This window comes from Nerophis lumbriciformis, linkage group LG01 (assembly GCF_033978685.3).
Source record: "Nerophis lumbriciformis linkage group LG01, RoL_Nlum_v2.1, whole genome shotgun sequence".
Classification (NCBI taxonomy): Eukaryota; Metazoa; Chordata; class Actinopteri; order Syngnathiformes; family Syngnathidae; genus Nerophis; species Nerophis lumbriciformis.
The window spans coordinates 77,017,563-77,042,850 of NC_084548.2; the positions used below are offsets into that span (position 1 = coordinate 77,017,563).

General features: G+C 40.1%; 1 protein-coding gene across 1 annotated transcript in view; it reads right to left on the reverse strand.

Annotated features, from left to right (window-relative positions):
• The window catches only part of LOC133573215 (uncharacterized), a 52,673-nt gene that overhangs the window by 17,854 nt on the left and 9,531 nt on the right, over positions 1-25,288 (reverse strand). Inside the window, exons 4-10 of the mRNA XM_072912770.1 lie at positions 13,449-14,847; positions 4,134-4,285; positions 3,897-4,055; positions 3,662-3,835; positions 3,453-3,539; positions 1,316-1,851; positions 434-1,249 (exon numbers count right to left, since the gene is read on the reverse strand). Of these exons, the coding sequence (XP_072768871.1) occupies positions 434-1,249; positions 1,316-1,851; positions 3,453-3,539; positions 3,662-3,835; positions 3,897-4,055; positions 4,134-4,285; positions 13,449-14,847 (3,323 nt within the window). The remainder of the gene's footprint in view (positions 1-433; positions 1,250-1,315; positions 1,852-3,452; positions 3,540-3,661; positions 3,836-3,896; positions 4,056-4,133; positions 4,286-13,448; positions 14,848-25,288) is intronic.

Consider the following 25,288-nt stretch of genomic DNA (forward strand, 5'->3'; position numbering starts at 1 on the left):
TTGTATGTATTCATTTCAGTTTGTCCTAGGTGTGTTGCCGTAGTCAGGAAGTAGTCTGTGCCATTAGGTTGAATGTGTTGAGTCCTAAAAAGTACTTTAAGTATCGTACTTATTACAAAGCAGTTATTACAAAGCAGCTGTCTCATTGCAACGTGTTTCTAAGTTGTCCTTTTATCAAATTTGGAGGCGTTGACATCGCCATGTAAAAACGCTGATGCTAATCAGTAGCATGTATATGACATGCAGTTAAATTAGCAGTTTGAAAAGGGGAACCTTCTTTTCTATCAGGCATGGAAAAGTGCAACATTACCTAAAGGCTATTAAAATATGTTTGACTGGACATGGGTCGGTAGTACGGACAGAACCTGGTCAGAACCTTTAGGGAGGGTTCTAGTGAGCATGCACAAGTTGAGAGAGGAAAGGGTGCTCCTACTTGTTAAAGAGGTTGAGTCCGATGCGGTAGTGGCGCCGCTGCACCACGTCGTTGTTGAAGGCGGGCGAGTCCCAGCTGTGGCGGCTCTCGCGCTGGTAGGTCTGCTTGCCCAGCGAGGCCACACCCACGGGTTCACGCAGGCTGTCCCGTGACGACGAGCCCGAGCTGCCGTTGTTGACGGTGGTGTCGTCGTTGGAGTTGGTGGTGGTGGAGTTGACGCTCTCGTTGTCGCCGTCGGAGCACAGCAGGTGGTGGTGCAGGTGGTGGTGCAGGTGCGGGTGGTGCAGGTGCGGATGGGCGTCCATGTTGGCGGAGGACGGCGGCAGCGGGGAAAGTGGCGTCAGAGGGGGCACGGGCGAGGAAGGGGGTTCCGGGTAAGCGTGGTGGTGGTGCAGGTGGTGGTAGTGGTGCTGGGGGAAGTGCGGCAGGTAGGCGTGCCCGTGGTGCATCATGTGATTGTACTGCGGGTGGTGGTGGAGGACGGTGGGCAGGTGGGGCAGGGGCGACGGGTGGGGGTGGGCGTGCTGGAGCGGGTGAGGCAGCCCCTGGGGGGGCAGGGTGCGGGCTGAGGGGAGGGGCACAGCAGGGGGGGCGGAGCACCGTGTTTGTCCCTGCGCCGTCACCACCGAGCGGCCGTTGGGTTTGTGTTTGATGGTTCCCTGCGGCGACTCGGCCTCGCTGCTTCCTGCCCCGCCCCCTCCTGGCTCCTCCTCCCCGCTCTCGCCGTCGCCTCCCCGCTGCTCCCTCTGGTCTCCGTGCTCCACCCCTGGCGGCTCCTGCTCGTACACCAGCCGGCCGATAGAGCCTCGCTCGGACCTGGAGACGACAAAGTTTAATAATTGAGCCTCACTCTCTCTCCCCTTCCCCTTTGGCCGTGCTGACCTGTCACTCATGTCCACCGAGCTGTCGCTGGGCGGCTCTATGGTCAAGACAGGAAGGTGCCCTCCTCCCCCGCCTCCCCCGGCCCTGCCCCGGTACTCCCCCCGGCTGCTCCTGCGGCCGGCGTCGCTCCCTCGCTCCGTCTCTCGGCCGTCCTCCCGGCCGCCTCCGCCGCCCCAGTACTCGGCGTCGGAGCTGGAGGCGGGGCATGAGAGGGGTGAGGAGGGGGGTCGGGAGAGGGGTGAGGAGGGGAGGCAGCCGTCGTCCATGTAGAGCGTGACGTCACTGAAGGAGGTGGCCGTGCTGTCCTCGTGCATGCTGCCCGCCTGGCCCACCACGTGGCGGCGTGAGGAGGAGGCGGAGCTTCCGCGCCAGGTGCACTCTCTGTAGTCTTCCTCCTCCTCTTCTTCCTCCTCCTCCTCTTCCTCCTCCTCCTCGTCCTCCTCGTCCTCCTCGCCCTCTCCCCCCGCCTCCTGGGAGTCCTCGCGACCTGACTGGCAGGTGAGAGAGTCGTCCATGGAGTCCGCCAGCGACGTCACCTGACACACACAATTGCAAACTAATCATATAAATAAACATTGATTGATTGATTGATTGTTCTAACTATCGTGGGATCACACTCCTCAGCCTTCCCGGTAAGGTCTATTCAGGTGTACTGGAGAGGAGGCTACGCCGGATAGTCGAACCTCGGATTCAGGAGGAACAGTGTGGTTTTCGTCCTGGTCGTGGAACTGTGGACCAGCTCTATACTCTCGGCAGGGTCCTTGAGGGTGCATGGGAGTTTGCCCAACCAGTCTACATGTGCTTTGTGGACTTGGAGAAGGCATTCGACCGTGTCCCTCGGGAAGTCCTGTGGGGAGTGCTCAGAGAGTATGGGGTATCGGACTGTCTTATTGTGGCGGTCCGCTCCCTGTATGATCAGTGCCAGAGCTTGGTCCGCATTGCCGGTAGTAAGTCGGACACGTTTCCAGTGAAGGTTGGACTCCGCCAAGGCTGCCCTTTGTCACCGATTCTGTTCATAACTTTTATGGACAGAATTTCTAGGCGCAGTCAAGGCGTTGAGGGGATCTGGTTTGGTGGCTGCAGGATTAGGTCTCTGCTTTTTGCAGATGATGTGGTCCTGATGGCTTCATCTGGCTAGGATCTTCAGCTCTCACTGGATCGGTTCGCAGCCGAGTGTGAAGCGACTGGGATGAGAATCAGCACCTCCAAGTCCGAGTCCATGGTTCTCGCCCGGAAAAGGGTGGAGTGCCATCTCCGGGTTGGGGAGGAGATCTTGCCCCAAGTGGAGGAGTTCAAGTACCTCGGAGTCTTGTTCACGAGTGGGGGAAGAGTGGATCGTGAGATCGACAGGCGGATCGGTGCGGCGTCTTCAGTAATGCGGACGCTGTATCGATCCGTTGTGGTGAAGAAGGAGCTGAGCCGGAAGGCAAAGCTCTCAATTTACCGGTCGATCTACATTCCCATCCTCACCTATGGTCATGAGCTTTGGGTTATGACCGAAAGGACAAGATCACGGGTACAAGCGGCCCAAATGAGTTTCCTCCGCCGGGTGGCGGGGCTCTCCCTTAGAGATAGGGTGAGAAGCTCTGCCATCCGGGGGGAGCTCAAAGTAAAGCCGCTGCTCCTCCACATGGAGAGGAGCCAGATGAGGTGGTTCGGGCATCTGGTCAGGATGCCACCCGAACGCCTCCCTAGGGAGGTGTTTAGGGCACGTCCCACCGGTAGGAGGCCGCGGGGAAGACCCAGGACACGTTGGGAAGACTATGTCTCCCAGCTGGCCTGGGAACGCCTCGGGGTCCCACAGGAAGAGCTGGACGAAGTGGCTGGGGAGAGGGAAGTCTGGGCTTCCCTGCTTAAGCTGCTGCCCCCGCGACCCGACCTCGGATAAGCGGAAGAAGATGGATGGATGGATGGATGATTGATTGATTGATTTGGACAACTACTGGACATTTCTGGAGCAGGAAGTAGTTTGTCTGGCTTTTAAAAGTTATCTAGCTAGCGTTCTGAGCTACTTAAAGTGTTCATGCTGGAGCTAAAGTCTGGTTCTCTTAGAAAGGAAAGAAGCTGCTGTGAAAGAAGCATTAGCGCCCCACGCAGGCTTGGAGGTGACCTGCAGGTAAGAGAGAATGTTGTTGACCTGTTTGGTGAAGGAGTCATCCATGTCCTCTGACCCCTGCTGACCTGCTGACCCTTGACCCGGCGGTTGACGCTCATCAAAAGAGTACTGTGAGAGAAAGTGAAGTGTTATTAACTCGTGTGTGTGTGTGTGTGTGTGTGTGTGTGTGTGTGTGTGTGTGTGTGTGTGTGTGTGTGTGTGTGTGTGTGTGTGTGTGTGTGGTCACACACCTGCATCCTCATGTTGGACAAGATGATGCGTGGAGTCATCCTGCTCTCAGAGGCAGAACTCCTCAGCCTCTGGAAGTTCTTGTTGATGCGATATTGTCTGAAGGCCGTCTGGATGGTCTTCGCTGCCCTCCTGGACACAAACTGCCCTCCATACTTCCTCTCCAGCATCTCCACCTGACACATCACACCATATCATAGCAATCACTCTCTCTCTCTCACTCACTCACTCACTCACCTTCTTGTCCTGGAGGTCAGCAGAGAGCTCATAGCTGTCATGGAGGGCCTTGCAGCGTCTGCTGTCCTCCTCCTCCTGCTTGCGGAGAGCCAGGCTGGCCGGCTGTAGGCGACTCCTCTGAGCCCAGAGCAGGCTGGCAGGGCTGGGGGGGGAGGAGTCCTAAAGGGGGAACAGCCAATCAGCTTTCTAGTTTCACGAATCCCACCCACAAGCCACCAACAGGTGTGGTGTGGTCACCTGTGTGTGGGGGGCTCCCAGGGGCCTGCTGGAGGTGGTGTAGGGCTCACAGGGGCCAAAGGGATGGAAGGCAGGCGGGGGGCCGTATGACGAGTCAGGAAAAGGGAGCGACTCCGGACACCTCGGATCAGCTTCCACACTGCAAGACGAGAGGGGTTAGCATGGTAGTGCTTATAAGGAGGAACACACCCAGTCTTCTTTTTACACTTGTAAGACACTTGCTCTTCATGACTCTAATAATACCACCTTAACATTTGACAACCAAACAATTACACTCTATAAAGAATCTGAGTATTATCTTCCACCCAACTCTCTCCTTTGAGTCTCACATTAAGAGTGTTACTTGTCAAGACTTGGTCCTGGGTGTTTGCTTTTCCGGAAGGCAACGGAAAGTTGGCTCGGGCGAGACGGGAATGTAAGTACATAATTCATTTTATAATTACTAAAAGAAAAAGAAGTAAACAAAAGGCGTGCACAATGGCGGAGAACAAACTATGAAACCAAAAAGACTATAAACATGGAACAAAAACTTACTTCGGCATGGGACATGAAGCAGGATCTAAGAGGATGAAGACTCTCACAATATGGACTGGACTCTCACACTATTATGTTAGATCCACTATGGACTGGACTCTTACTATTATGTTAGATCCACTATGGACTGGACTCTCTCACTATTATGTTAGATCCACTATGGACTGGACTCTCTCACTATTATGTTAGATCCACTATGGACTGGACTCTCACTATTATGTTAGATCCACTATGGACTGGACTCTCACAATATTATGTCAGACCCACTCGACATCCATTGCATTCGGTCTCCCCTAGAGGGGGGGGGGGGGGGGGGGGGTTACCCACATATGCGGTCCTCTCCAAGGTTTCTCATAGTCATTCACATCGATGTCCCACTGGGGTGAGTTTTTCCTTGCCCTTATGTGGGCTTTGTACCGAGGATGTCGTTGTGGCTTGTGCAGCCCTTTGAGACACTTGTGATTTAGGGCTATATAAATAAACATTGATTGATTGATGACTCTACACTTCTTTTTACACTTGTAAGACACTTGCTGTTCCAACAGGTGTGTACATGTAACTAAGGTAACGTTGACTGTATCATCATCATCATCATCATCATCATCATCATCATCATCATCATCAGTGAAGTTGGAGCACAAGCAAACGTGGGCACTGCCAAGTACACACACACACACACACACACACACACACACACACACACACACACACACACACACACACACACACACACACACACACTGTTGAGTCATTTTGAACAGCAGTGTGTGTGTGACCATATCTCCTCCATCACTCCTCCATCACTCTTCTATCACTCCTCCATCACTCCTCCTCCATCACTCCTCCATCACTCCTCCTCCATCACTCCTCCATCACTCCTCCATCACTCCTCCATCACTCCTCCTCCATCACTCCTCCATCACTCCTCCATCACTCCTCCATCACTCCTCCATCACTCCTCCTCCATCACTCCTCCATCACTCCTCCTCCATCACTCCTCCATCACTCCTCCATCACTCCTCCATCACTCCTCCTCCATCACTCCTCCATCACTCCTCCATCACTCCTCCTCCATCACTCTTCTATCACTCCTCCATCACTCCTCCATCACTCATCCTCCATCACTCCTCCATCACTCCTCCATCACTCCTCCATCACTCCTCCATCACTCATCCTCCATCACTCCTCCTCAATCATAAGACACTTGCTGTTCCAACAGGTGTGTACATGTAACTAAGGTAACGTTGACTGTATCATCATCATCATCATCATCATCATCATCATCATCATCATCATCAGTGAAGTTGGAGCACAAGCAAACGTGGGCACTGCCAAGTACACACACACACACACACACACACACACACACACACACACACACACACACACACACACACACACACACACACACACACACACACTGTTGAGTCATTTTGAACAGCAGTGTGTGTGTGACCATATCTCCTCCATCACTCCTCCATCACTCTTCTATCACTCCTCCATCACTCCTCCTCCATCACTCCTCCATCACTCCTCCTCCATCACTCCTCCATCACTCCTCCATCACTCCTCCATCACTCCTCCTCCATCACTCCTCCATCACTCCTCCATCACTCCTCCATCACTCCTCCATCACTCCTCCTCCATCACTCCTCCATCACTCCTCCTCCATCACTCCTCCATCACTCCTCCATCACTCCTCCATCACTCCTCCTCCATCACTCCTCCATCACTCCTCCATCACTCCTCCTCCATCACTCTTCTATCACTCCTCCATCACTCCTCCATCACTCATCCTCCATCACTCCTCCATCACTCCTCCATCACTCATCCTCCATCACTCCTCCTCAATCATTTCTCCTCCATTAAGCATCTTTCTTTTCCTCCCTCCTTTCTCCTTCTCTGTCCACCACTTCCTTCCCTCCATTTTCCATCCTCTCCTCCACCCTCCCTCCTCCACCCTTCCTCCTCCACTATGTGCTGGCAGGAAAACCACGTGACCTTCACATCAACATGACCTTGTCTCTGCATGTTGTCAGGACAACCTGCCAACGTCCTCAAAGCACCTCACACACACACACACACACACACACACACACACACACACACACACACACACACACACACACACATACACACACGCACACACACACACACACACGCACGCACGCACGCAGGTTAGTACGTTTTGTGTAACGACGTTTGGTCTTATGATGTTACGTGTTACAATGTTACTATGTTACTTGTTACAATGTTACTTGTTACAACAATGTTGCTTGTTACAATGTTACATATTACTATGTTACGTGTTACAATGTTACGTGTTACAACAATGTTGCTTGTTACAATGTTACGTGTTACAATGTTACTTGTTACAACAATGTTGCTTGTTACAATGTTACGTGTTACTATGTTACGTGTTACAATGTTACTTGTTACTATGTTACTTGTTACAATGTTACGTGTTGCGATGTTATGTGTTACTATGTTACGTGTTACAATGTTACGTGTTGCGATGTTATGTGTTACTATGTTACTTGTTACAATGTTATGTGTTACAATGTTACGTGTTACAATGTTACGTGTTACAATGTTACTTGTTACTATGTTACTTGTTACAATGTTACGTGTTACAATGGTACTTGTTGCAATGTTACTTGTTACTATGTTACTTATTACAATGTTACGTGTTGCAATGTTACTTGTTACAATGTTACTATGTTACGTGTTACAATGTTACTTGTTACAATGTTACGTGTTACTATGTTACGTGTTACAATGTTACTTGTTACTATGTTATGTGTTACAATGTTACATGTTACTGTGTTACTATGTTACGTGTTACAATGTTACGTGTTACTATGTTATGTGTTACAATGTTATGTGTTACTATGTTACGTGTTACAATGTTACGTGTTAAAATGTTACGTGTTACAATGTTACGTCCTACATGCCCAACACACACTTCATCCTCCACAATTTCAGTTATTAGGGTAGGTTGTCTGGTGGTGGAACACACTGAGGACCTCCTTTCATGGTCTTACATGTCCAACACACACTTCACACCTCCATAATTTCAGTTATTAGGGTAGGTTGTCTGGTTGTGAAACACACTGAGGACCTCCTTTCATGGTCCTACATGTCCAACACACACTTCACACCTCCATCATTTCAGTTATTAGGGTAGGTTGTCTTGTTATGAAACACACTGAGGACCTCCTTTCATGGTCCTACATGCTCAACACACACTTCACACCTCCATAATTTCAGCTATTAGGGTAGGTTGTCTGGTTGTGAAACACACTGAGAACCTCCTTTCATGGTCCTACATGTCCAACACACACTTCACACCTCCATAATTTCAGTTATTAGGGTAGGTTGTCTGGTTGTGGAACACACTGAGGACCTCCTTTCATGGTCCTACATGCCCAACACACACTTCCTCCTCCATCATTTCAGTTATTAGGGTAGGTTGTCTGGTTGTGAAACACACTGAGGACCTCCTTTCATGGTCCTACATGCCCAACAGACACTATATCCTCCATCATTTCAGTTATTAGGGTAGGTTGTCTGGTTGTGAAACACACTGAGGACCTCCTTTCATGGTCCTACATGCCCAACACACACTTCACACCTCCATAATTTCAGTTATTAGGAGGTGAAACACACTGAGGACCTCCTTTCACGGTCCTACATGCCCAACACACACTTCATCCTCCACAATTTCAGTTATTAGGGTAGGTTGTCTGGTTGTGAAGTACTTGGAGGACCTCGTTTCACGGTTCTACATGCAACACACACTTCATCCTCCATAATAAGGTGACAAAGCAACGGGGCTGTGAGGCCCCGCCCACGCGCTCAGAAGAAAAACAGGAATGGAAAAAACAGGTGAAAAAACTTTGTCTGCAATTAGGTCTGGTTTCCATGACAACAGCCTTGCTAAAAACAGAAAGGTGTTTTACTTTGGAGTGCAGAGAGAGAGCACATACTAGTTGATGTGTTTAGTACGTCTGCAAGAAAACAGAGTGCATGCTGGGTCACCAGTGCAATAACTACTTTGATGACATTTATTTGAGGGAACTTTTAGGGAGGATGAAACGACCCTCATTAGTTCATCTACTGATTTGTCCAAACAAATCAGTAGATGAACTAATGAGGAGCTTCTGTGTAGCCTTCATCTACACAAATAACAGTGTCTAGTAAGTGGAGGGTTAAAAACATTGAGGATAGGAGGAACGGTGGCTGTAGGCGACCTGCTAGTGTAGTTACTCATCAACTCCACCAGATGGCAGTAGCTGCATGTAGTGCCTTCAAAGTGCTCCTCACAACATCGGTTGTGATGTGTTGTGCTACACAGCCTTGTCCTTTGTCACTTTCTCATGCACTCTACATCATTGCTCAAGGTGAAAAAACAGGCTCTTGTGTTTGTGAGCAGGGACCAGTTTAGAGGGACCAACAGGCACCGTGTGCCCAGTGGGCTCGCTGCGCTCCAAATTACAACACAACGGGGACTCTGGGAAATGTGTGTTAGTCAGCCACAGTGTGTGTGTGTTTGTGTGTGTGTGTTTGTGTGTGTGTGTGTGTGTGTGTGTGTGTGTGTGTGTGTGTTTCCTCGCGCAAGCAACAACCAAATGGCATCAGACCCTGAGGGCCCGAGTGTCATCCTCTTTAGCCCTCTGCAGATGGTCCGCCTCTCGCTGTCATTAGGCCCCGCCCCCTTTTAGCACGCCAATAAAAATGGTCAACCATGACATTCATTTCCAGTGAAAAATGGTCAAACATGACTTCAAACATTGATGGAACACTTCCAACTTTCATCCCCCTGGAACACATGATTTACTTCACTAGTTTCACTAGAACTCCCACATCGCTCGTCCCCATCGTCCTGTCAGAACCTGAAGGACTTGTGGGTTCCTCAAACAAACTTTTCCAAAAACTACTGGTCTTACCGGATTTCAATAGTTTCCGTATTTTCTTTCTGTCATCTACTCCTCCCACAACTTTCAACCATTCCCTCATCCAAATGATGGTCTTAGTCTAGTTTTTCATCCCGGAAGCATTCCTGTTCATTCCCATTTGCACTTCTTTGTTCCACACAATCAAGGACACAACAATTGGAACCCCTGCCACCATTCTCACTTACGGGCTGAAGTTTTCCTCCCCTTGAAACGAAGCTACACTGCAAGGACATGTTCCAAACTATCAGCAGATACATTTGTCACAGTGAAGAAACATTCATTGGCACTAGCTACACTTGAATAATATGGCACTAGCTACACTTGAATAAGATGGCACTAGCTACACTTGAATAAGATGGCTCTTGCTTCACTTGAATAAGATGGCACTAGCTACACTTGAATAAGATGGCACTTGCTTCACTTGAATAAGATGGCACTTGCTTCACTTGAATAAGATGGCACTAGCTACACTTGAATACGATGGCGCTAGCTACACTTGAATACGATGGCGCTAGCTACACTTGAATACGATGGCGCTAGCTACACTTGAATAAGATGGCGCTAGCTACACTTGAATAAGATGGCACTTGCTTCACTTGAATAAGATGGCGCTAGCTACACTTGAATAAGATGGTACTAGCTACACTTGAATAAGATGGCACTTGCTTCACTTGAATAAGATGGTACTAGCTACACTTGAATAAGATGGCACTAGCTACACTTGAATAAGATGGCACTAGCTACACTTGAATAAGATGGCGCTAGCTACACTTGAATAAGATGGCGCTAGCTACACTTGAATAAGATGGCGCTAGCTACACTTGAATAAGATGGCACTTGCTTCACTTGAATAAGATGGCGCTAGCTACACTTGAATAAGATGGCACTAGCTACACTTGAATAAGATGGCGTTAGCTACACTTGAATAAGAAGGCACTAGCTACACTTGAATAAGATGGCACTAGCTACACTTGAATAAGATAGCACTTGCTTCACTTGAATAAGAAGGCACTAGCTACACTTGAATAAGATGGCACTAGCTACACTTGAATAAGATGGCATTTGCTTCATTTGAATAAGATGGCACTTGCTTCAAATGAATAAGATGGCACTAGCTACACTTGAATAAGATGGCGCTAGCTACACTTGAATAAGATGGCGCTAGCTACACTTAAATAAGATGGCACTAGCTACACTTCAATAAGATGGCACTTGCTTCACTTGAATAAGATGGCACTAGCTACACTTGAATAAGATGGCACTAGCTACACTTGAATAAGATGGCACTAGCTACACTTGAATAAGATGGCATTTGCTTCACTTGAATAAGATGGCACTTGCTTCACTTGAATAAGATGGCACTAGCTACACTTGAATAAGATGGCTCTTGCTTCACTTGAATAAGATGGCACTAGCTACACTTGAATAAGATGGCACTAGCTACACTTGAATAAGATGGCACTAGCTACACTTGAATAAGATGGCACTAGCTACACTTGAATAAGATGGCACTAGCTACACTTGAATAAGATGGCACTAGCTACACGCCTTCTGCTGACAACACAGAAGGACACGTCTCCATCTTGTGTACAACTAAAGCTATAAATACTCCCGTCATGTGTTGGGGAGCCAGAAGCCCACCTGCTGCCTCCCACCCTCACATGGAAGCACGCCCATGTTTGGGAATGAAAGAGGCGGAGCCAAAGGGGCAGGCTGTGGAGGACGAGGAGGACGAGGAGGATGAGGAGGATGAGGAGGATGAGGAGGAGGATGAGGAGGATGAGGAGGATGCAGGAAGTGAGAAAGACATGATTGGGTATAAAAGCAGCTTCCATGAAATGCTCACTCATTCACAAACAAGGACGGGGCGAGGGTCACAGGTCAAGGGTCACAGGTCAAGGGTCACCACTTTGTCAACAAATGCCTGAGCAAATTGTTTAAGAACAACATTTGTCAACAAGGAATTGAGGGATTTCACCATCTATGCTCCGTGATATCATCAAAAGGTTCAGAGAATGTAAGCCATGATATTACACACCTTGGATCCCTCAGGCATCAAAAAGCCACATCAGTGTGTAAAGGAAAGGATATCACCACATGGGCTCAGGAACACTTCAGAAAACCACTGTCAGTAACTACAGTTGGTCGCTACATCTGTAAGTGCAAGTTAAAACTCTACCATGCCATTTATCAACAACACCCAGAAACGCTTCGCTGGGCCCGAGCTCATCTAAGATGATACAAAGTGGAAAAGTCTTCTGTGGTCTGACGAGTCCACATTGCAAATTGTTTTTGGAGCAAAGAGGAAAAGAAGCATGGGGACTGTTCTAGGGTGAAGGTGTAAAAGGCAGCATGTGTGATGGTATGGGGGTGTATTAGTGGCCAAGACATGGGTAACTTACACATCTGTGAAGGCACCATTCATGCTGGAAGGTACATACAACATATGTTGTTATCATGGACGCCCCTGCTTATTTCAGCAAGACGACGCCAAGCCAGGTGTTACAACAGCGTGGCTTCATAGTAAAAGAGTGCGGGTACGAGACAACTTTCATTCAGAGAGAGATTCCTCAACACACACACACACACACACACACACACACACACACACACACACACACACACACACACACACACACACACTGTATAGCACAGTTAGCATCTTTGCTGCTGCATGAAGAGAAGTGATAAAGACACACACTGTTTGATGGGCCGACCAGACCCGTCTAGGCAGAGAGCCTGAGCTGGGGCTCCACACAGGGGTTGCTAGGCAACAGGCTGGCTGTTGACTCAGCAGCGGCGCTTCCCGACCAGGCGGCGTGACTCAGTCCATCAACACCCACCACCATCATGGCCATGAGAACATCTTTCTAGCATTCTCCATGCCCACGCTAGCAGCAACTTGAGGTCTGTGTGAGTTTTGCTTTGTCTTTGGCTTTTTTCTGTCCACACAAGCATGCTAGCCACATGCTAATGCTAACATCACAACAATCGGAGTGGCCTTTTCTTTGGATTTTTGTGTCTCAGTGGACATTTCAAGTGACTGCAGACAGTAAACTATTCTACACATTCTCATAAAGTACTAAAATACCGGTACTTTTTTTTGTTTCCATTGACATGGTGCACAATGCTAGCATGCATGCTAACACAAACACAAAGCTAACAATAAAAACATAGCTAGAAATGTTTCAGCTCCTTCTAAACCACACATCTCCGCCGCCATGGTGACAAATAAAGTACCTTTCTTACAAGTAGCATTATCACTGGAGGACGAGGACTAGCTAAATATGCTTCACTGTAGGAGGATACAATAGCTAACTGCTAACACAAGACACTCACTTGTAATGATACCAAGTAGAAGAACTAGTCGTTACTACAATGATTACATCTACATTTTTATACCATCACAAATAATGTAATTGTTTCATGTTTATAAAGTCAGTAGTTACTTCTGCCTACTATAAATGTCTCTTCAAGTACACTCAAGCTGACAAAGTATGGGCAAGTGGCCATTAGAGTTTTATCAGTGACAGAGCAGGAAGGGGCTAGGGATAAGTTGGCTGAAATAAATCATTCAATAATTGGCATTTTGCAAAATGATGGAGATTCATTTGTTAACAGGTGTGTTGTGACTGTTGCCATGGTAACTGCTCGTCGGGAGAAGAAGGTCAGCTACAGTGGTGGTCAAAAGTCTACGTACACTTAAAGAACGTTCCTGATGTTCTTTACAAGTGTACGTAGACTTTTGACCACCACATCAAAGAAGGTCAGCTAAGAAGTGAACACAAATAAAACTTCAGGTGGAAAAAGAAGCCAATTTTACCCCAAAACGCCACTTGGAACTTAGATGAACTTCCATGTGTGACATCTTTTTGTGTCGCCTTTCTGGGCTGCTGACACATCTGATGGGTGTGAAGACACACCAACTGTAGCACCGTGTCATATAGAGCCAGCTCATAGTACTGTAGCACCATGTGATATAGAGCCAGCTCATAGTACTGTAGCACCGTGTGATATAGAGCCAGCTCATAGCACTGTAGCACCGTGTCATATAGAGCCAGCTCATAGTACTGTAGCACCATGTGATATAGAGCCAGCTCATAGTACTGTAGCACCGTGTGATATAGAGCCAGCTCATAGCACTGTAGCACCGTGTCATATAGAGCCAGCTCATAGTACTGTAGCACCATGTGATATAGAGCCAGCTCATAGTACTGTAGCACCGTGTGATATAGAGCCAGCTCATAGCACTGTAGCACCGTGTCATATAGAGCCAGCTCATAGTACTGTAGCACCATGTGATATAGAGCCAGCTCATAGTACTGTAGCACCGTGTGATATAGAGCCAGCTCATAGTACTGTAGCACCGTGTCATATAGAGCCAGCTCATAGTACTGTAGCACCGTGTCATATAGAGCCAGCTCATAGTACTGTAGCACCGTGTCATATAGAGCCAGCTCATAGTACTGTAGCACCATGTGATATAGAGCCAGCTCATAGTACTGTAGCACCGTGTGATATAGAGCCAGCTCATAGCACTGTAGCACCGTGTCATATAGAGCCAGCTCATAGTACTGTAGCACCATGTGATATAGAGCCAGCTCATAGTACTGTAGCACCGTGTGATATAGAGCCAGCTCATAGTACTGTAGCACCGTGTCATATAGAGCCAGCTCATAGTACTGTAGCACCGTGTCATATAGAGCCAGCTCATAGTACTGTAGCACCGTGTCATATAGAGCCAGCTCATAGTACTGTAGCACCGTGTGATATAGAGCCAGCTCATAGTACTGTAGCACCGTGTGATATAGAGCCAGCTCATAGCACTGTAGCACCGTGTCATATAGAGCCAGCTCATAGTACTGTAGCACCGTGTGATATAGAGCCAGCTCATAGTACTGTAGCACCGTGTGATATAGAGCCAGCTCATAGTACTGTAGCACCGTGTGATATAGAGCCAGCTCATAGTACTGTAGCACCGTGTGATATAGAGTCAGCTCATAGCACTGTAGCACCGTGTGATATAGAGCCAGCTCATAGTACTGTAGCACTGTGTGATAAAGAGCCAGCTCATAGTACTGTAGCACCGTATGATATAGAGCCAGCTCATAGTACTGTAGCACCGTATGATATAGAGCCAGCTCATAGTACTGTAGCACTGTGTGATAAAGAGCCAGTTCATAGTACTGTAGCACCGTGTGATATAGAGCCAGCTCATAGTACTGTAGCACCGTGTGATATAGGGCCAGCTTATACTATTCATGTGTTTACTGACATATACTATTCATGTGTTTACTGACGTATACTATTCATGTGTTTACTGACATATACTATTCATGTGTTTACTGACATATACTATTCATGTGTTTACTGACATATACTATTCATGTGTTTACTGACATATACTATTCATGTGTTTACTGACGTATACTATTCATGTGTTTACTGACATATACTATTCATGTGTTTACTGACATATACTATTCATGTGTTTACTGACATATACTATTCATGTGTTTACTGACATATACTATTCATGTGTTTACTGACATATACTATTCATGTGTTTACTGACATATACTATTCATGTGTTTACTGACATATACTATTCATGTGTTTACTGACGTATACTATTCATGTGTTTACTGACGTATACTATTCATGTGTTTACTGACATATACTATTCATGTGTTTACTGACATATACTATTCATGTGTTTACTGACATATACTATTCATGTGTTTACTGACGTATACTATTCATGTGTTTACTGACATATACTATTCATGTGTTTACTGACGTATACTATTCATGTGTTTACTGACATATACTATTCATGTGTTTACTGACGTATACTATTCATGTGTTTACTGACATATACTATTCATGTGTTTACTGACATATACTATTCATGTGTTTACTGACATATACTATTCATGTGTTTACTGACGTATACTATTCATGTGTTTACTGACGTATACTATTCATGTGTTTACTGACATATACTATTCATGTGTTTACTGACATATACTATTCATGTGTTTACTGACATATACTATTCATGTGTTTACTGACGTATACTATTCATGTGTTTACTGACATATACTATTCATGTGTTTACTGACATATACTATTCATGTGTTTACTGACGTATACTATTCATGTGTTTACTGACGTATACTATTCATGTGTTTACTGACATATACTATTCATGTGTTTACTGACATATACTATTCATGTGTTTACTGACGTATACTATTCATGTGTTTACTGACATATACTATTCATGTGTTTACTGACATATACTATTCATGTGTTTACTGACATATACTATTCATGTGTTTACTGACATATACTATTCATGTGTTTACTGACATATACTATTCATGTGTTTACTGACATATACTATTCATGTGTTTACTGACATATACTATTCATGTGTTTACTGACATATACTATTCATGTGTTTACTGACATATACTATTCATGTGTTTACTGACGTATACTATTCATGTGTTTACTGACGTATACTATTCATGTGTTTACTGACATATACTATTCATGTGTTTACTGACATATACTATTCATGTGTTTACTGACATATACTATTCATGTGTTTACTGACGTATACTATTCATGTGTTTACTGACATATACTATTCATGTGTTTACTGACATATACTATTCATGTGTTTACTGACATATACTATTCATGTGTTTACTGACATATACTATTCATGTGTTTACTGACATATACTATTCATGTGTTTACTGACATATACTATTCATGTGTTTACTGACATATACTATTCATGTGTTTACTGACATATACTATTCATGTGTTTACTGACATATACTATTCATGTGTTTACTGACATATACTATTCATGTGTTTACTGACATATACTATTCATGTGTTTACTGACGTATACTATTCATGTGTTTACTGACGTATACTATTCATGTGTTTACTGACATATACTATTCATGTGTTTACTGACATATACTATTCATGTGTTTACTGACATATACTATTCATGTGTTTACTGACGTATACTATTCATGTGTTTACTGACATATACTATTCATGTGTTTACTGACATATACTATTCATGTGTTTACTGACATATACTATTCATGTGTTTACTGACGTATACTATTCATGTGTTTACTGACATATACTATTCATGTGTTTACTGACATATACTATTCATGTGTTTACTGACATATACTATTCATGTGTTTACTGACATATACTATTCATGTGTTTACTGACGTATACTATTCATGTGTTTACTGACATATACTATTCATGTGTTTACTGACATATACTATTCATGTGTTTACTGACATATACTATTCATGTGTTTACTGACATATACTATTCATGTGTTTACTGACATATACTATTCATGTGTTTACTGACGTATACTATTCATGTGTTTACTGACATATACTATTCATGTGTTTACTGACATATACTATTCATGTGTTTACTGACATATACTATTCATGTGTTTACTGACGTATACTATTCATGTGTTTACTGACATATACTATTCATGTGTTTACTGACATATACTATTCATGTGTTTACTGACATATACTATTCATGTGTTTACTGACATACTATTCATGTGTTTACTGACGTATACTATTCATGTGTTTACTGACATATACTATTTATGTGTTTACTGACATATACTATTCATGTGTTTACTGACATATACTATTCATGTGTTTACTGACATATACTATTCATGTGTTTACTGACGTATACTATTCATGTGTTTACTGACATATACTATTCATGTGTTTACTGACATATACTATTCATGTGTTTACTGACGTATACTATTCATGTGTTTACTGACATATACTATTCATGTGTTTACTGACATACTATTCATGTGTTTACTGACGTATACTATTCATGTGTTTACTGACATATACTATTCATGTGTTTACTGACATATACTATTCATGTGTTTACTGACATATACTATTCATGTGTTTACTGACATATACTATTCATGTGTTTACTGACATATACTATTCATGTGTTTACTGACATATACTATTCATGTGTTTACTGACATATACTATTCATGTGTTTACTGACATATACTATTCATGTGTTTACTGACATATACTATTCATGTGTTTACTGACATATACTATTCATGTGTTTACTGACTATACTATTCATGTGTTTACTGACATATACTATTCATGTGTTTACTGACATATACTATTCATGTGTTTACTGACATATACTATTCATGTGTTTACTGACATATACTATTCATGTGTTTACTGACATATACTATTCATGTGTTTACTGACATATACTATTCATGTGTTTACTGACATATACTATTCATGTGTTTACTGACATATACTATTCATGTGTTTACTGACATATACTATTCATGTGTTTACTGACATATACTATTCATGTGTTTACTGACATATACTATTCATGTGTTTACTGACATATACTATTCATGTGTTTACTGACATATACTATTCATGTGTTTACTGACATATACTATTCATGTGTTTACTGACATATACTATTCATGTGTTTACTGACATATACTATTCATGTGTTTACTGACATATACTATTCATGTGTTTACTGACATATACTATTCATGTGTTTACTGACATATACTATTCATGTGTTTACTGACATATACTATTCATGTGTTTACTGACATATACTATTCATGTGTTTACTGACATATACTATTCATGTGTTTACTGACATATACTATTCATGTGTTTACTGACATATACTATTCATGTGTTTACTGACATATACTATTCATGTGTTTACTGACATATACTATTCATGTGTTTACTGACATATACTATTCATGTGTTTACTGACATATACTATTCATGTGTTTACTGACATATACTATTCATGTGTTTACTGACATATACTATTCATGTGTTTACTGACATATACTATTCATGTGTTTACTGACATATACTATTCATGTGTTTACTGACATATACTATTCATGTGTTTACTGACATATACTATTCATGTGTTTACTGACATATACTATTCATGTGTTTACTGACATATACTATTCATGTGTTTACTGACATATACTATTCATGTGTTTACTGACATATACTATTCATGTGTTTACTGACATATACTATTCATGTGTTTACTGACATATACTATTCATGTGTTTACTGACATATACTATTCATGTGTTTACTGACATATACTATTCATGTGTTTACTGACATATACTATTCATGTGTTTACTGACATATACTATTCATGTGTTTACTGACATATACTATTCATGTGTTTACTGACATATACTATTCATGTGTTTACTGACATATACTATTCATGTGTTTACTGACGTATACTATTCATGTGTTTACTGACATATACTATTCATGTGTTTACTGACATATACTATTCATGTGTTTACTGACATATACTATTCATGTGTTTACTGACATATACTATTCATGTGTTTACTGACATATACTATTCATGTGTTTACTGACATATACTATTCATGTGTTTACTGACATATACTATTCATGTGTTTACTGACATATACTATTCATGTGTTTACTGACATATACTATTCATGTGTTTACTGACATATACTATTCATGTGTTTACTGACATATACTATTCATGTGTTTACTGACATATACTATTCATGTGTTTACTGACATATACTATTCATGTGTTTACTGACATATACTATTCATGTGTTTACTGACATATACTATTCATGTGTTTACTGACATATACTATTCATGTGTTTACTGACATATACTATTCATGTGTTTACTGACATATACTATTCATGTGTTTACTGACATATACTATTCATGTGTTTACTGACATATACTATTCATGTGTTTACTGACATATACTATTCATGTGTTTACTGACGTATACTATTCATGTGTTTACTGACATATACTATTCATGTGTTTACTGACATATACTATTCATGTGTTTACTGACATATACTATTCATGTGTTTACTGACGTATACTATTCATGTGTTTACTGACATATACTATTCATGTGTTTACTGACATATACTATTCATGTGTTTACTGACATATACTATTCATGTGTTTACTGACATATACTATTCATGTGTTTACTGACATATACTATTCATGTGTTTACTGACATATACTATTCATGTGTTTACTGACATATACTATTCATGTGTTTACTGACATATACTATTCATGTGTTTACTGACATATACTATTCATGTGTTTACTGACATATACTATTCATGTGTTTACTGACGTATACTATTCATGTGTTTACTGACATATACTATTCATGTGTTTACTGACATATACTATTCATGTGTTTACTGACATATACTATTCATGTGTTTACTGACATATACTATTCATGTGTTTACTGACATATACTATTCATGTGTTTACTGACATATACTATTCATGTGTTTACTGACATATACTATTCATGTGTTTACTGACATATACTATTCATGTGTTTACTGACATATACTATTCATGTGTTTACTGACATATACTATTCATGTGTTTACTGACATATACTATTCATGTGTTTACTGACATATACTATTCATGTGTTTACTGACATATACTATTCATGTGTTTACTGACATATACTATTCATGTGTTTACTGACGTATACTATTCATGTGTTTACTGACATATACTATTCATGTGTTTACTGACATATACTATTCATGTGTTTACTGACATATACTATTCATGTGTTTACTGACATATACTATTCATGTGTTTACTGACATATACTATTCATGTGTTTACTGACATATACTATTCATGTGTTTACTGACATATACTATTCATGTGTTTACTGACATATACTATTCATGTGTTTACTGACATATACTATTCATGTGTTTACTGACATATACTATTCATGTGTTTACTGACATATACTATTCATGTGTTTACTGACATATACTATTCATGTGTTTACTGACATATACTATTCATGTGTTTACTGACATATACTATTCATGTGTTTACTGACATATACTATTCATGTGTTTACTGACATATACTATTCATGTGTTTACTGACATATACTATTCATGTGTTTACTGACATATACTATTCATGTGTTTACTGACATATACTATTCATGTGTTTACTGACATATACTATTCATGTGTTTACTGACATATACTATTCATGTGTTTACTGACATATACTATTCATGTGTTTACTGACATATACTATTCATGTGTTTACTGACATATACTATTCATGTGTTTACTGACATATACTATTCATGTGTTTACTGACATATACTATTCATGTGTTTACTGACATATACTATTCATGTGTTTACTGACATATACTATTCATGTGTTTACTGACATATACTATTCATGTGTTTACTGACATATACTATTCATGTGTTTACTGACATATACTATTCATGTGTTTACTGACATATACTATTCATGTGTTTACTGACATATACTATTCATGTGTTTACTGACATATACTATTCATGTGTTTACTGACATATACTATTCATGTGTTTACTGACATATACTATTCATGTGTTTACTGACATATACTATTCATGTGTTTACTGACATATACTATTCATGTGTTTACTGACATATACTATTCATGTGTTTACTGACGTATACTATTCATGTGTTTACTGACATATACTATTCATGTGTTTACTGACATATACTATTCATGTGTTTACTGACATATACTATTCATGTGTTTACTGACATATACTATTCATGTGTTTACTGACATATACTATTCATGTGTTTACTGACATATACTATTCATGTGTTTACTGACATATACTATTCATGTGTTTACTGACATATACTATTCATGTGTTTACTGACATATACTATTCATGTGTTTACTGACATATACTATTCATGTGTTTACTGACATATACTATTCATGTGTTTACTGACATATACTATTCATGTGTTTACTGACATATACTATTCATGTGTTTACTGACATATACTATTCATGTGTTTACTGACATATACTATTCATGTGTTTACTGACATATACTATTCATGTGTTTACTGACATATACTATTCATGTGTTTACTGACATATACTATTCATGTGTTTACTGACATATACTATTCATGTGTTTACTGACATATACTATTCATGTGTTTACTGACATATACTATTCATGTGTTTACTGACATATACTATTCATGTGTTTACTGACATATACTATTCATGTGTTTACTGACATATACTATTCATGTGTTTACTGACATATACTATTCATGTGTTTACTGACATATACTATTCATGTGTTTACTGACATATACTATTCATGTGTTTACTGACATATACTATTCATGTGTTTACTGACATATACTATTCATGTGTTTACTGACATATACTATTCATGTGTTTACTGACATATACTATTCATGTGTTTACTGACATATACTATTCATGTGTTTACTGACATATACTATTCATGTGTTTACTGACGTATACTATTCATGTGTTTACTGACATATACTATTCATGTGTTTACTGACATATACTATTCATGTGTTTACTGACATATACTATTCATGTGTTTACTGACGTATACTATTCATGTGTTTACTGACGTATACTATTCATGTGTTTACTGACATATACTATTCATGTGTTTACTGACATATACTATTCATGTGTTTACTGACATATACTATTCATGTGTTTACTGACATATACTATTCATGTGTTTACTGACATATACTATTCATGTGTTTACTGACATATACTATTCATGTGTTTACTGACATATACTATTCATGTGTTTACTGACATATACTATTCATGTGTTTACTGACATATACTATTCATGTGTTTACTGACATATACTATTCATGTGTTTACTGACATATACTATTCATGTGTTTACTGACATATACTATTCATGTGTTTACTGACGTATACTATTCATGTGTTTACTGACATATACTATTCATGTGTTTACTGACATATACTATTCATGTGTTTACTGACATATACTATTCATGTGTTTACTGACATATACTATTCATGTGTTTACTGACATATACTATTCATGTGTTTACTGACATATACTATTCATGTGTTTACTGACATATACTATTCATGTGTTTACTGACATATACTATTCATGTGTTTACTGACATATACTATTCATGTGTTTACTGACATATACTATTCATGTGTTTACTGACATATACTATTCATGTGTTTACTGACATATACTATTCATGTGTTTACTGACATATACTATTCATGTGTTTACTGACATATACTATTCATGTGTTTACTGACATATACTATTCATGTGTTTACTGACATATACTATTCATGTGTTTACTGACATATACTATTCATGTGTTTACTGACATATACTATTCATGTGTTTACTGACATATACTATTCATGTGTTTACTGACGTATACTATTCATGTGTTTACTGACATATACTATTCATGTGTTTACTGACATATACTATTCATGTGTTTACTGACATATACTATTCATGTGTTTACTGACATATACTATTCATGTGTTTACTGACATATACTATTCATGTGTTTACTGACATATACTATTCATGTGTTTACTGACATATACTATTCATGTGTTTACTGACATATACTATTCATGTGTTTACTGACATATACTATTCATGTGTTTACTGACATATACTATTCATGTGTTTACTGACATATACTATTCATGTGTTTACTGACATATACTATTCATGTGTTTACTGACATATACTATTCATGTGTTTACTGACATATACTATTCATGTGTTTACTGACATATACTATTCATGTGTTTACTGACATATACTATTCATGTGTTTACTGACATATACTATTCATGTGTTTACTGACATATACTATTCATGTGTTTACTGACATATACTATTCATGTGTTTACTGACATATACTATTCATGTGTTTACTGACATATACTATTCATGTGTTTACTGACATATACTATTCATGTGTTTACTGACATATACTATTCATGTGTTTACTGACATATACTATTCATGTGTTTACTGACATATACTATTCATGTGTTTACTGACATATACTATTCATGTGTTTACTGACATATACTATTCATGTGTTTACTGACATATACTATTCATGTGTTTACTGACATATACTATTCATGTGTTTACTGACATATACTATTCATGTGTTTACTGACATATACTATTCATGTGTTTACTGACATATACTATTCATGTGTTTACTGACGTATACTATTCATGTGTTTACTGACATATACTATTCATGTGTTTACTGACATATACTATTCATGTGTTTACTGACATATACTATTCATGTGTTTACTGACATATACTATTCATGTGTTTACTGACATATACTATTCATGTGTTTACTGACATATACTATTCATGTGTTTACTGACATATACTATTCATGTGTTTACTGACATATACTATTCATGTGTTTACTGACGATATACTATTCATGTGTTTACTGACATATACTATTCATGTGTTTACTGACATATACTATTCATGTGTTTACTGACATATACTATTCATGTGTTTACTGACATATACTATTCATGTGTTTACTGACATATACTATTCATGTGTTTACTGACATATACTATTCATGTGTTTACTGACATATACTATTCATGTGTTTACTGACATATACTATTCATGTGTTTACTGACATATACTATTCATGTGTTTACTGACATATACTATTCATGTGTTTACTGACATATACTATTCATGTGTTTACTGACATATACTATTCATGTGTTTACTGACATATACTATTCATGTGTTTACTGACATATACTATTCATGTGTTTACTGACATATACTATTCATGTGTTTACTGACATATACTATTCATGTGTTTACTGACATATACTATTCATGTGTTTACTGACATATACTATTCATGTGTTTACTGACATATACTATTCATGTGTTTACTGACATATACTATTCATGTGTTTACTGACGTATACTATTCATGTGTTTACTGACATATACTATTCATGTGTTTACTGACATATACTATTCATGTGTTTACTGACATATACTATTCATGTGTTTACTGACATATACTATTCATGTGTTTACTGACATATACTATTCATGTGTTTACTGACATATACTATTCATGTGTTTACTGACATATACTATTCATGTGTTTACTGACGATATACTATTCATGTGTTTACTGACATATACTATTCATGTGTTTACTGACATATACTATTCATGTGTTTACTGACATATACTATTCATGTGTTTACTGACATATACTATTCATGTGTTTACTGACATATACTATTCATGTGTTTACTGACGTATACTATTCATGTGTTTACTGACATATACTATTCATGTGTTTACTGACATATACTATTCATGTGTTTACTGACGTATACTATTCATGTGTTTACTGACATATACTATTCATGTGTTTACTGACATATACTATTCATGTGTTTACTGACATATACTATTCATGTGTTTACTGACATATACTATTCATGTGTTTACTGACGTATACTATTCATGTGTTTACTGACTATTGATACTATTCAT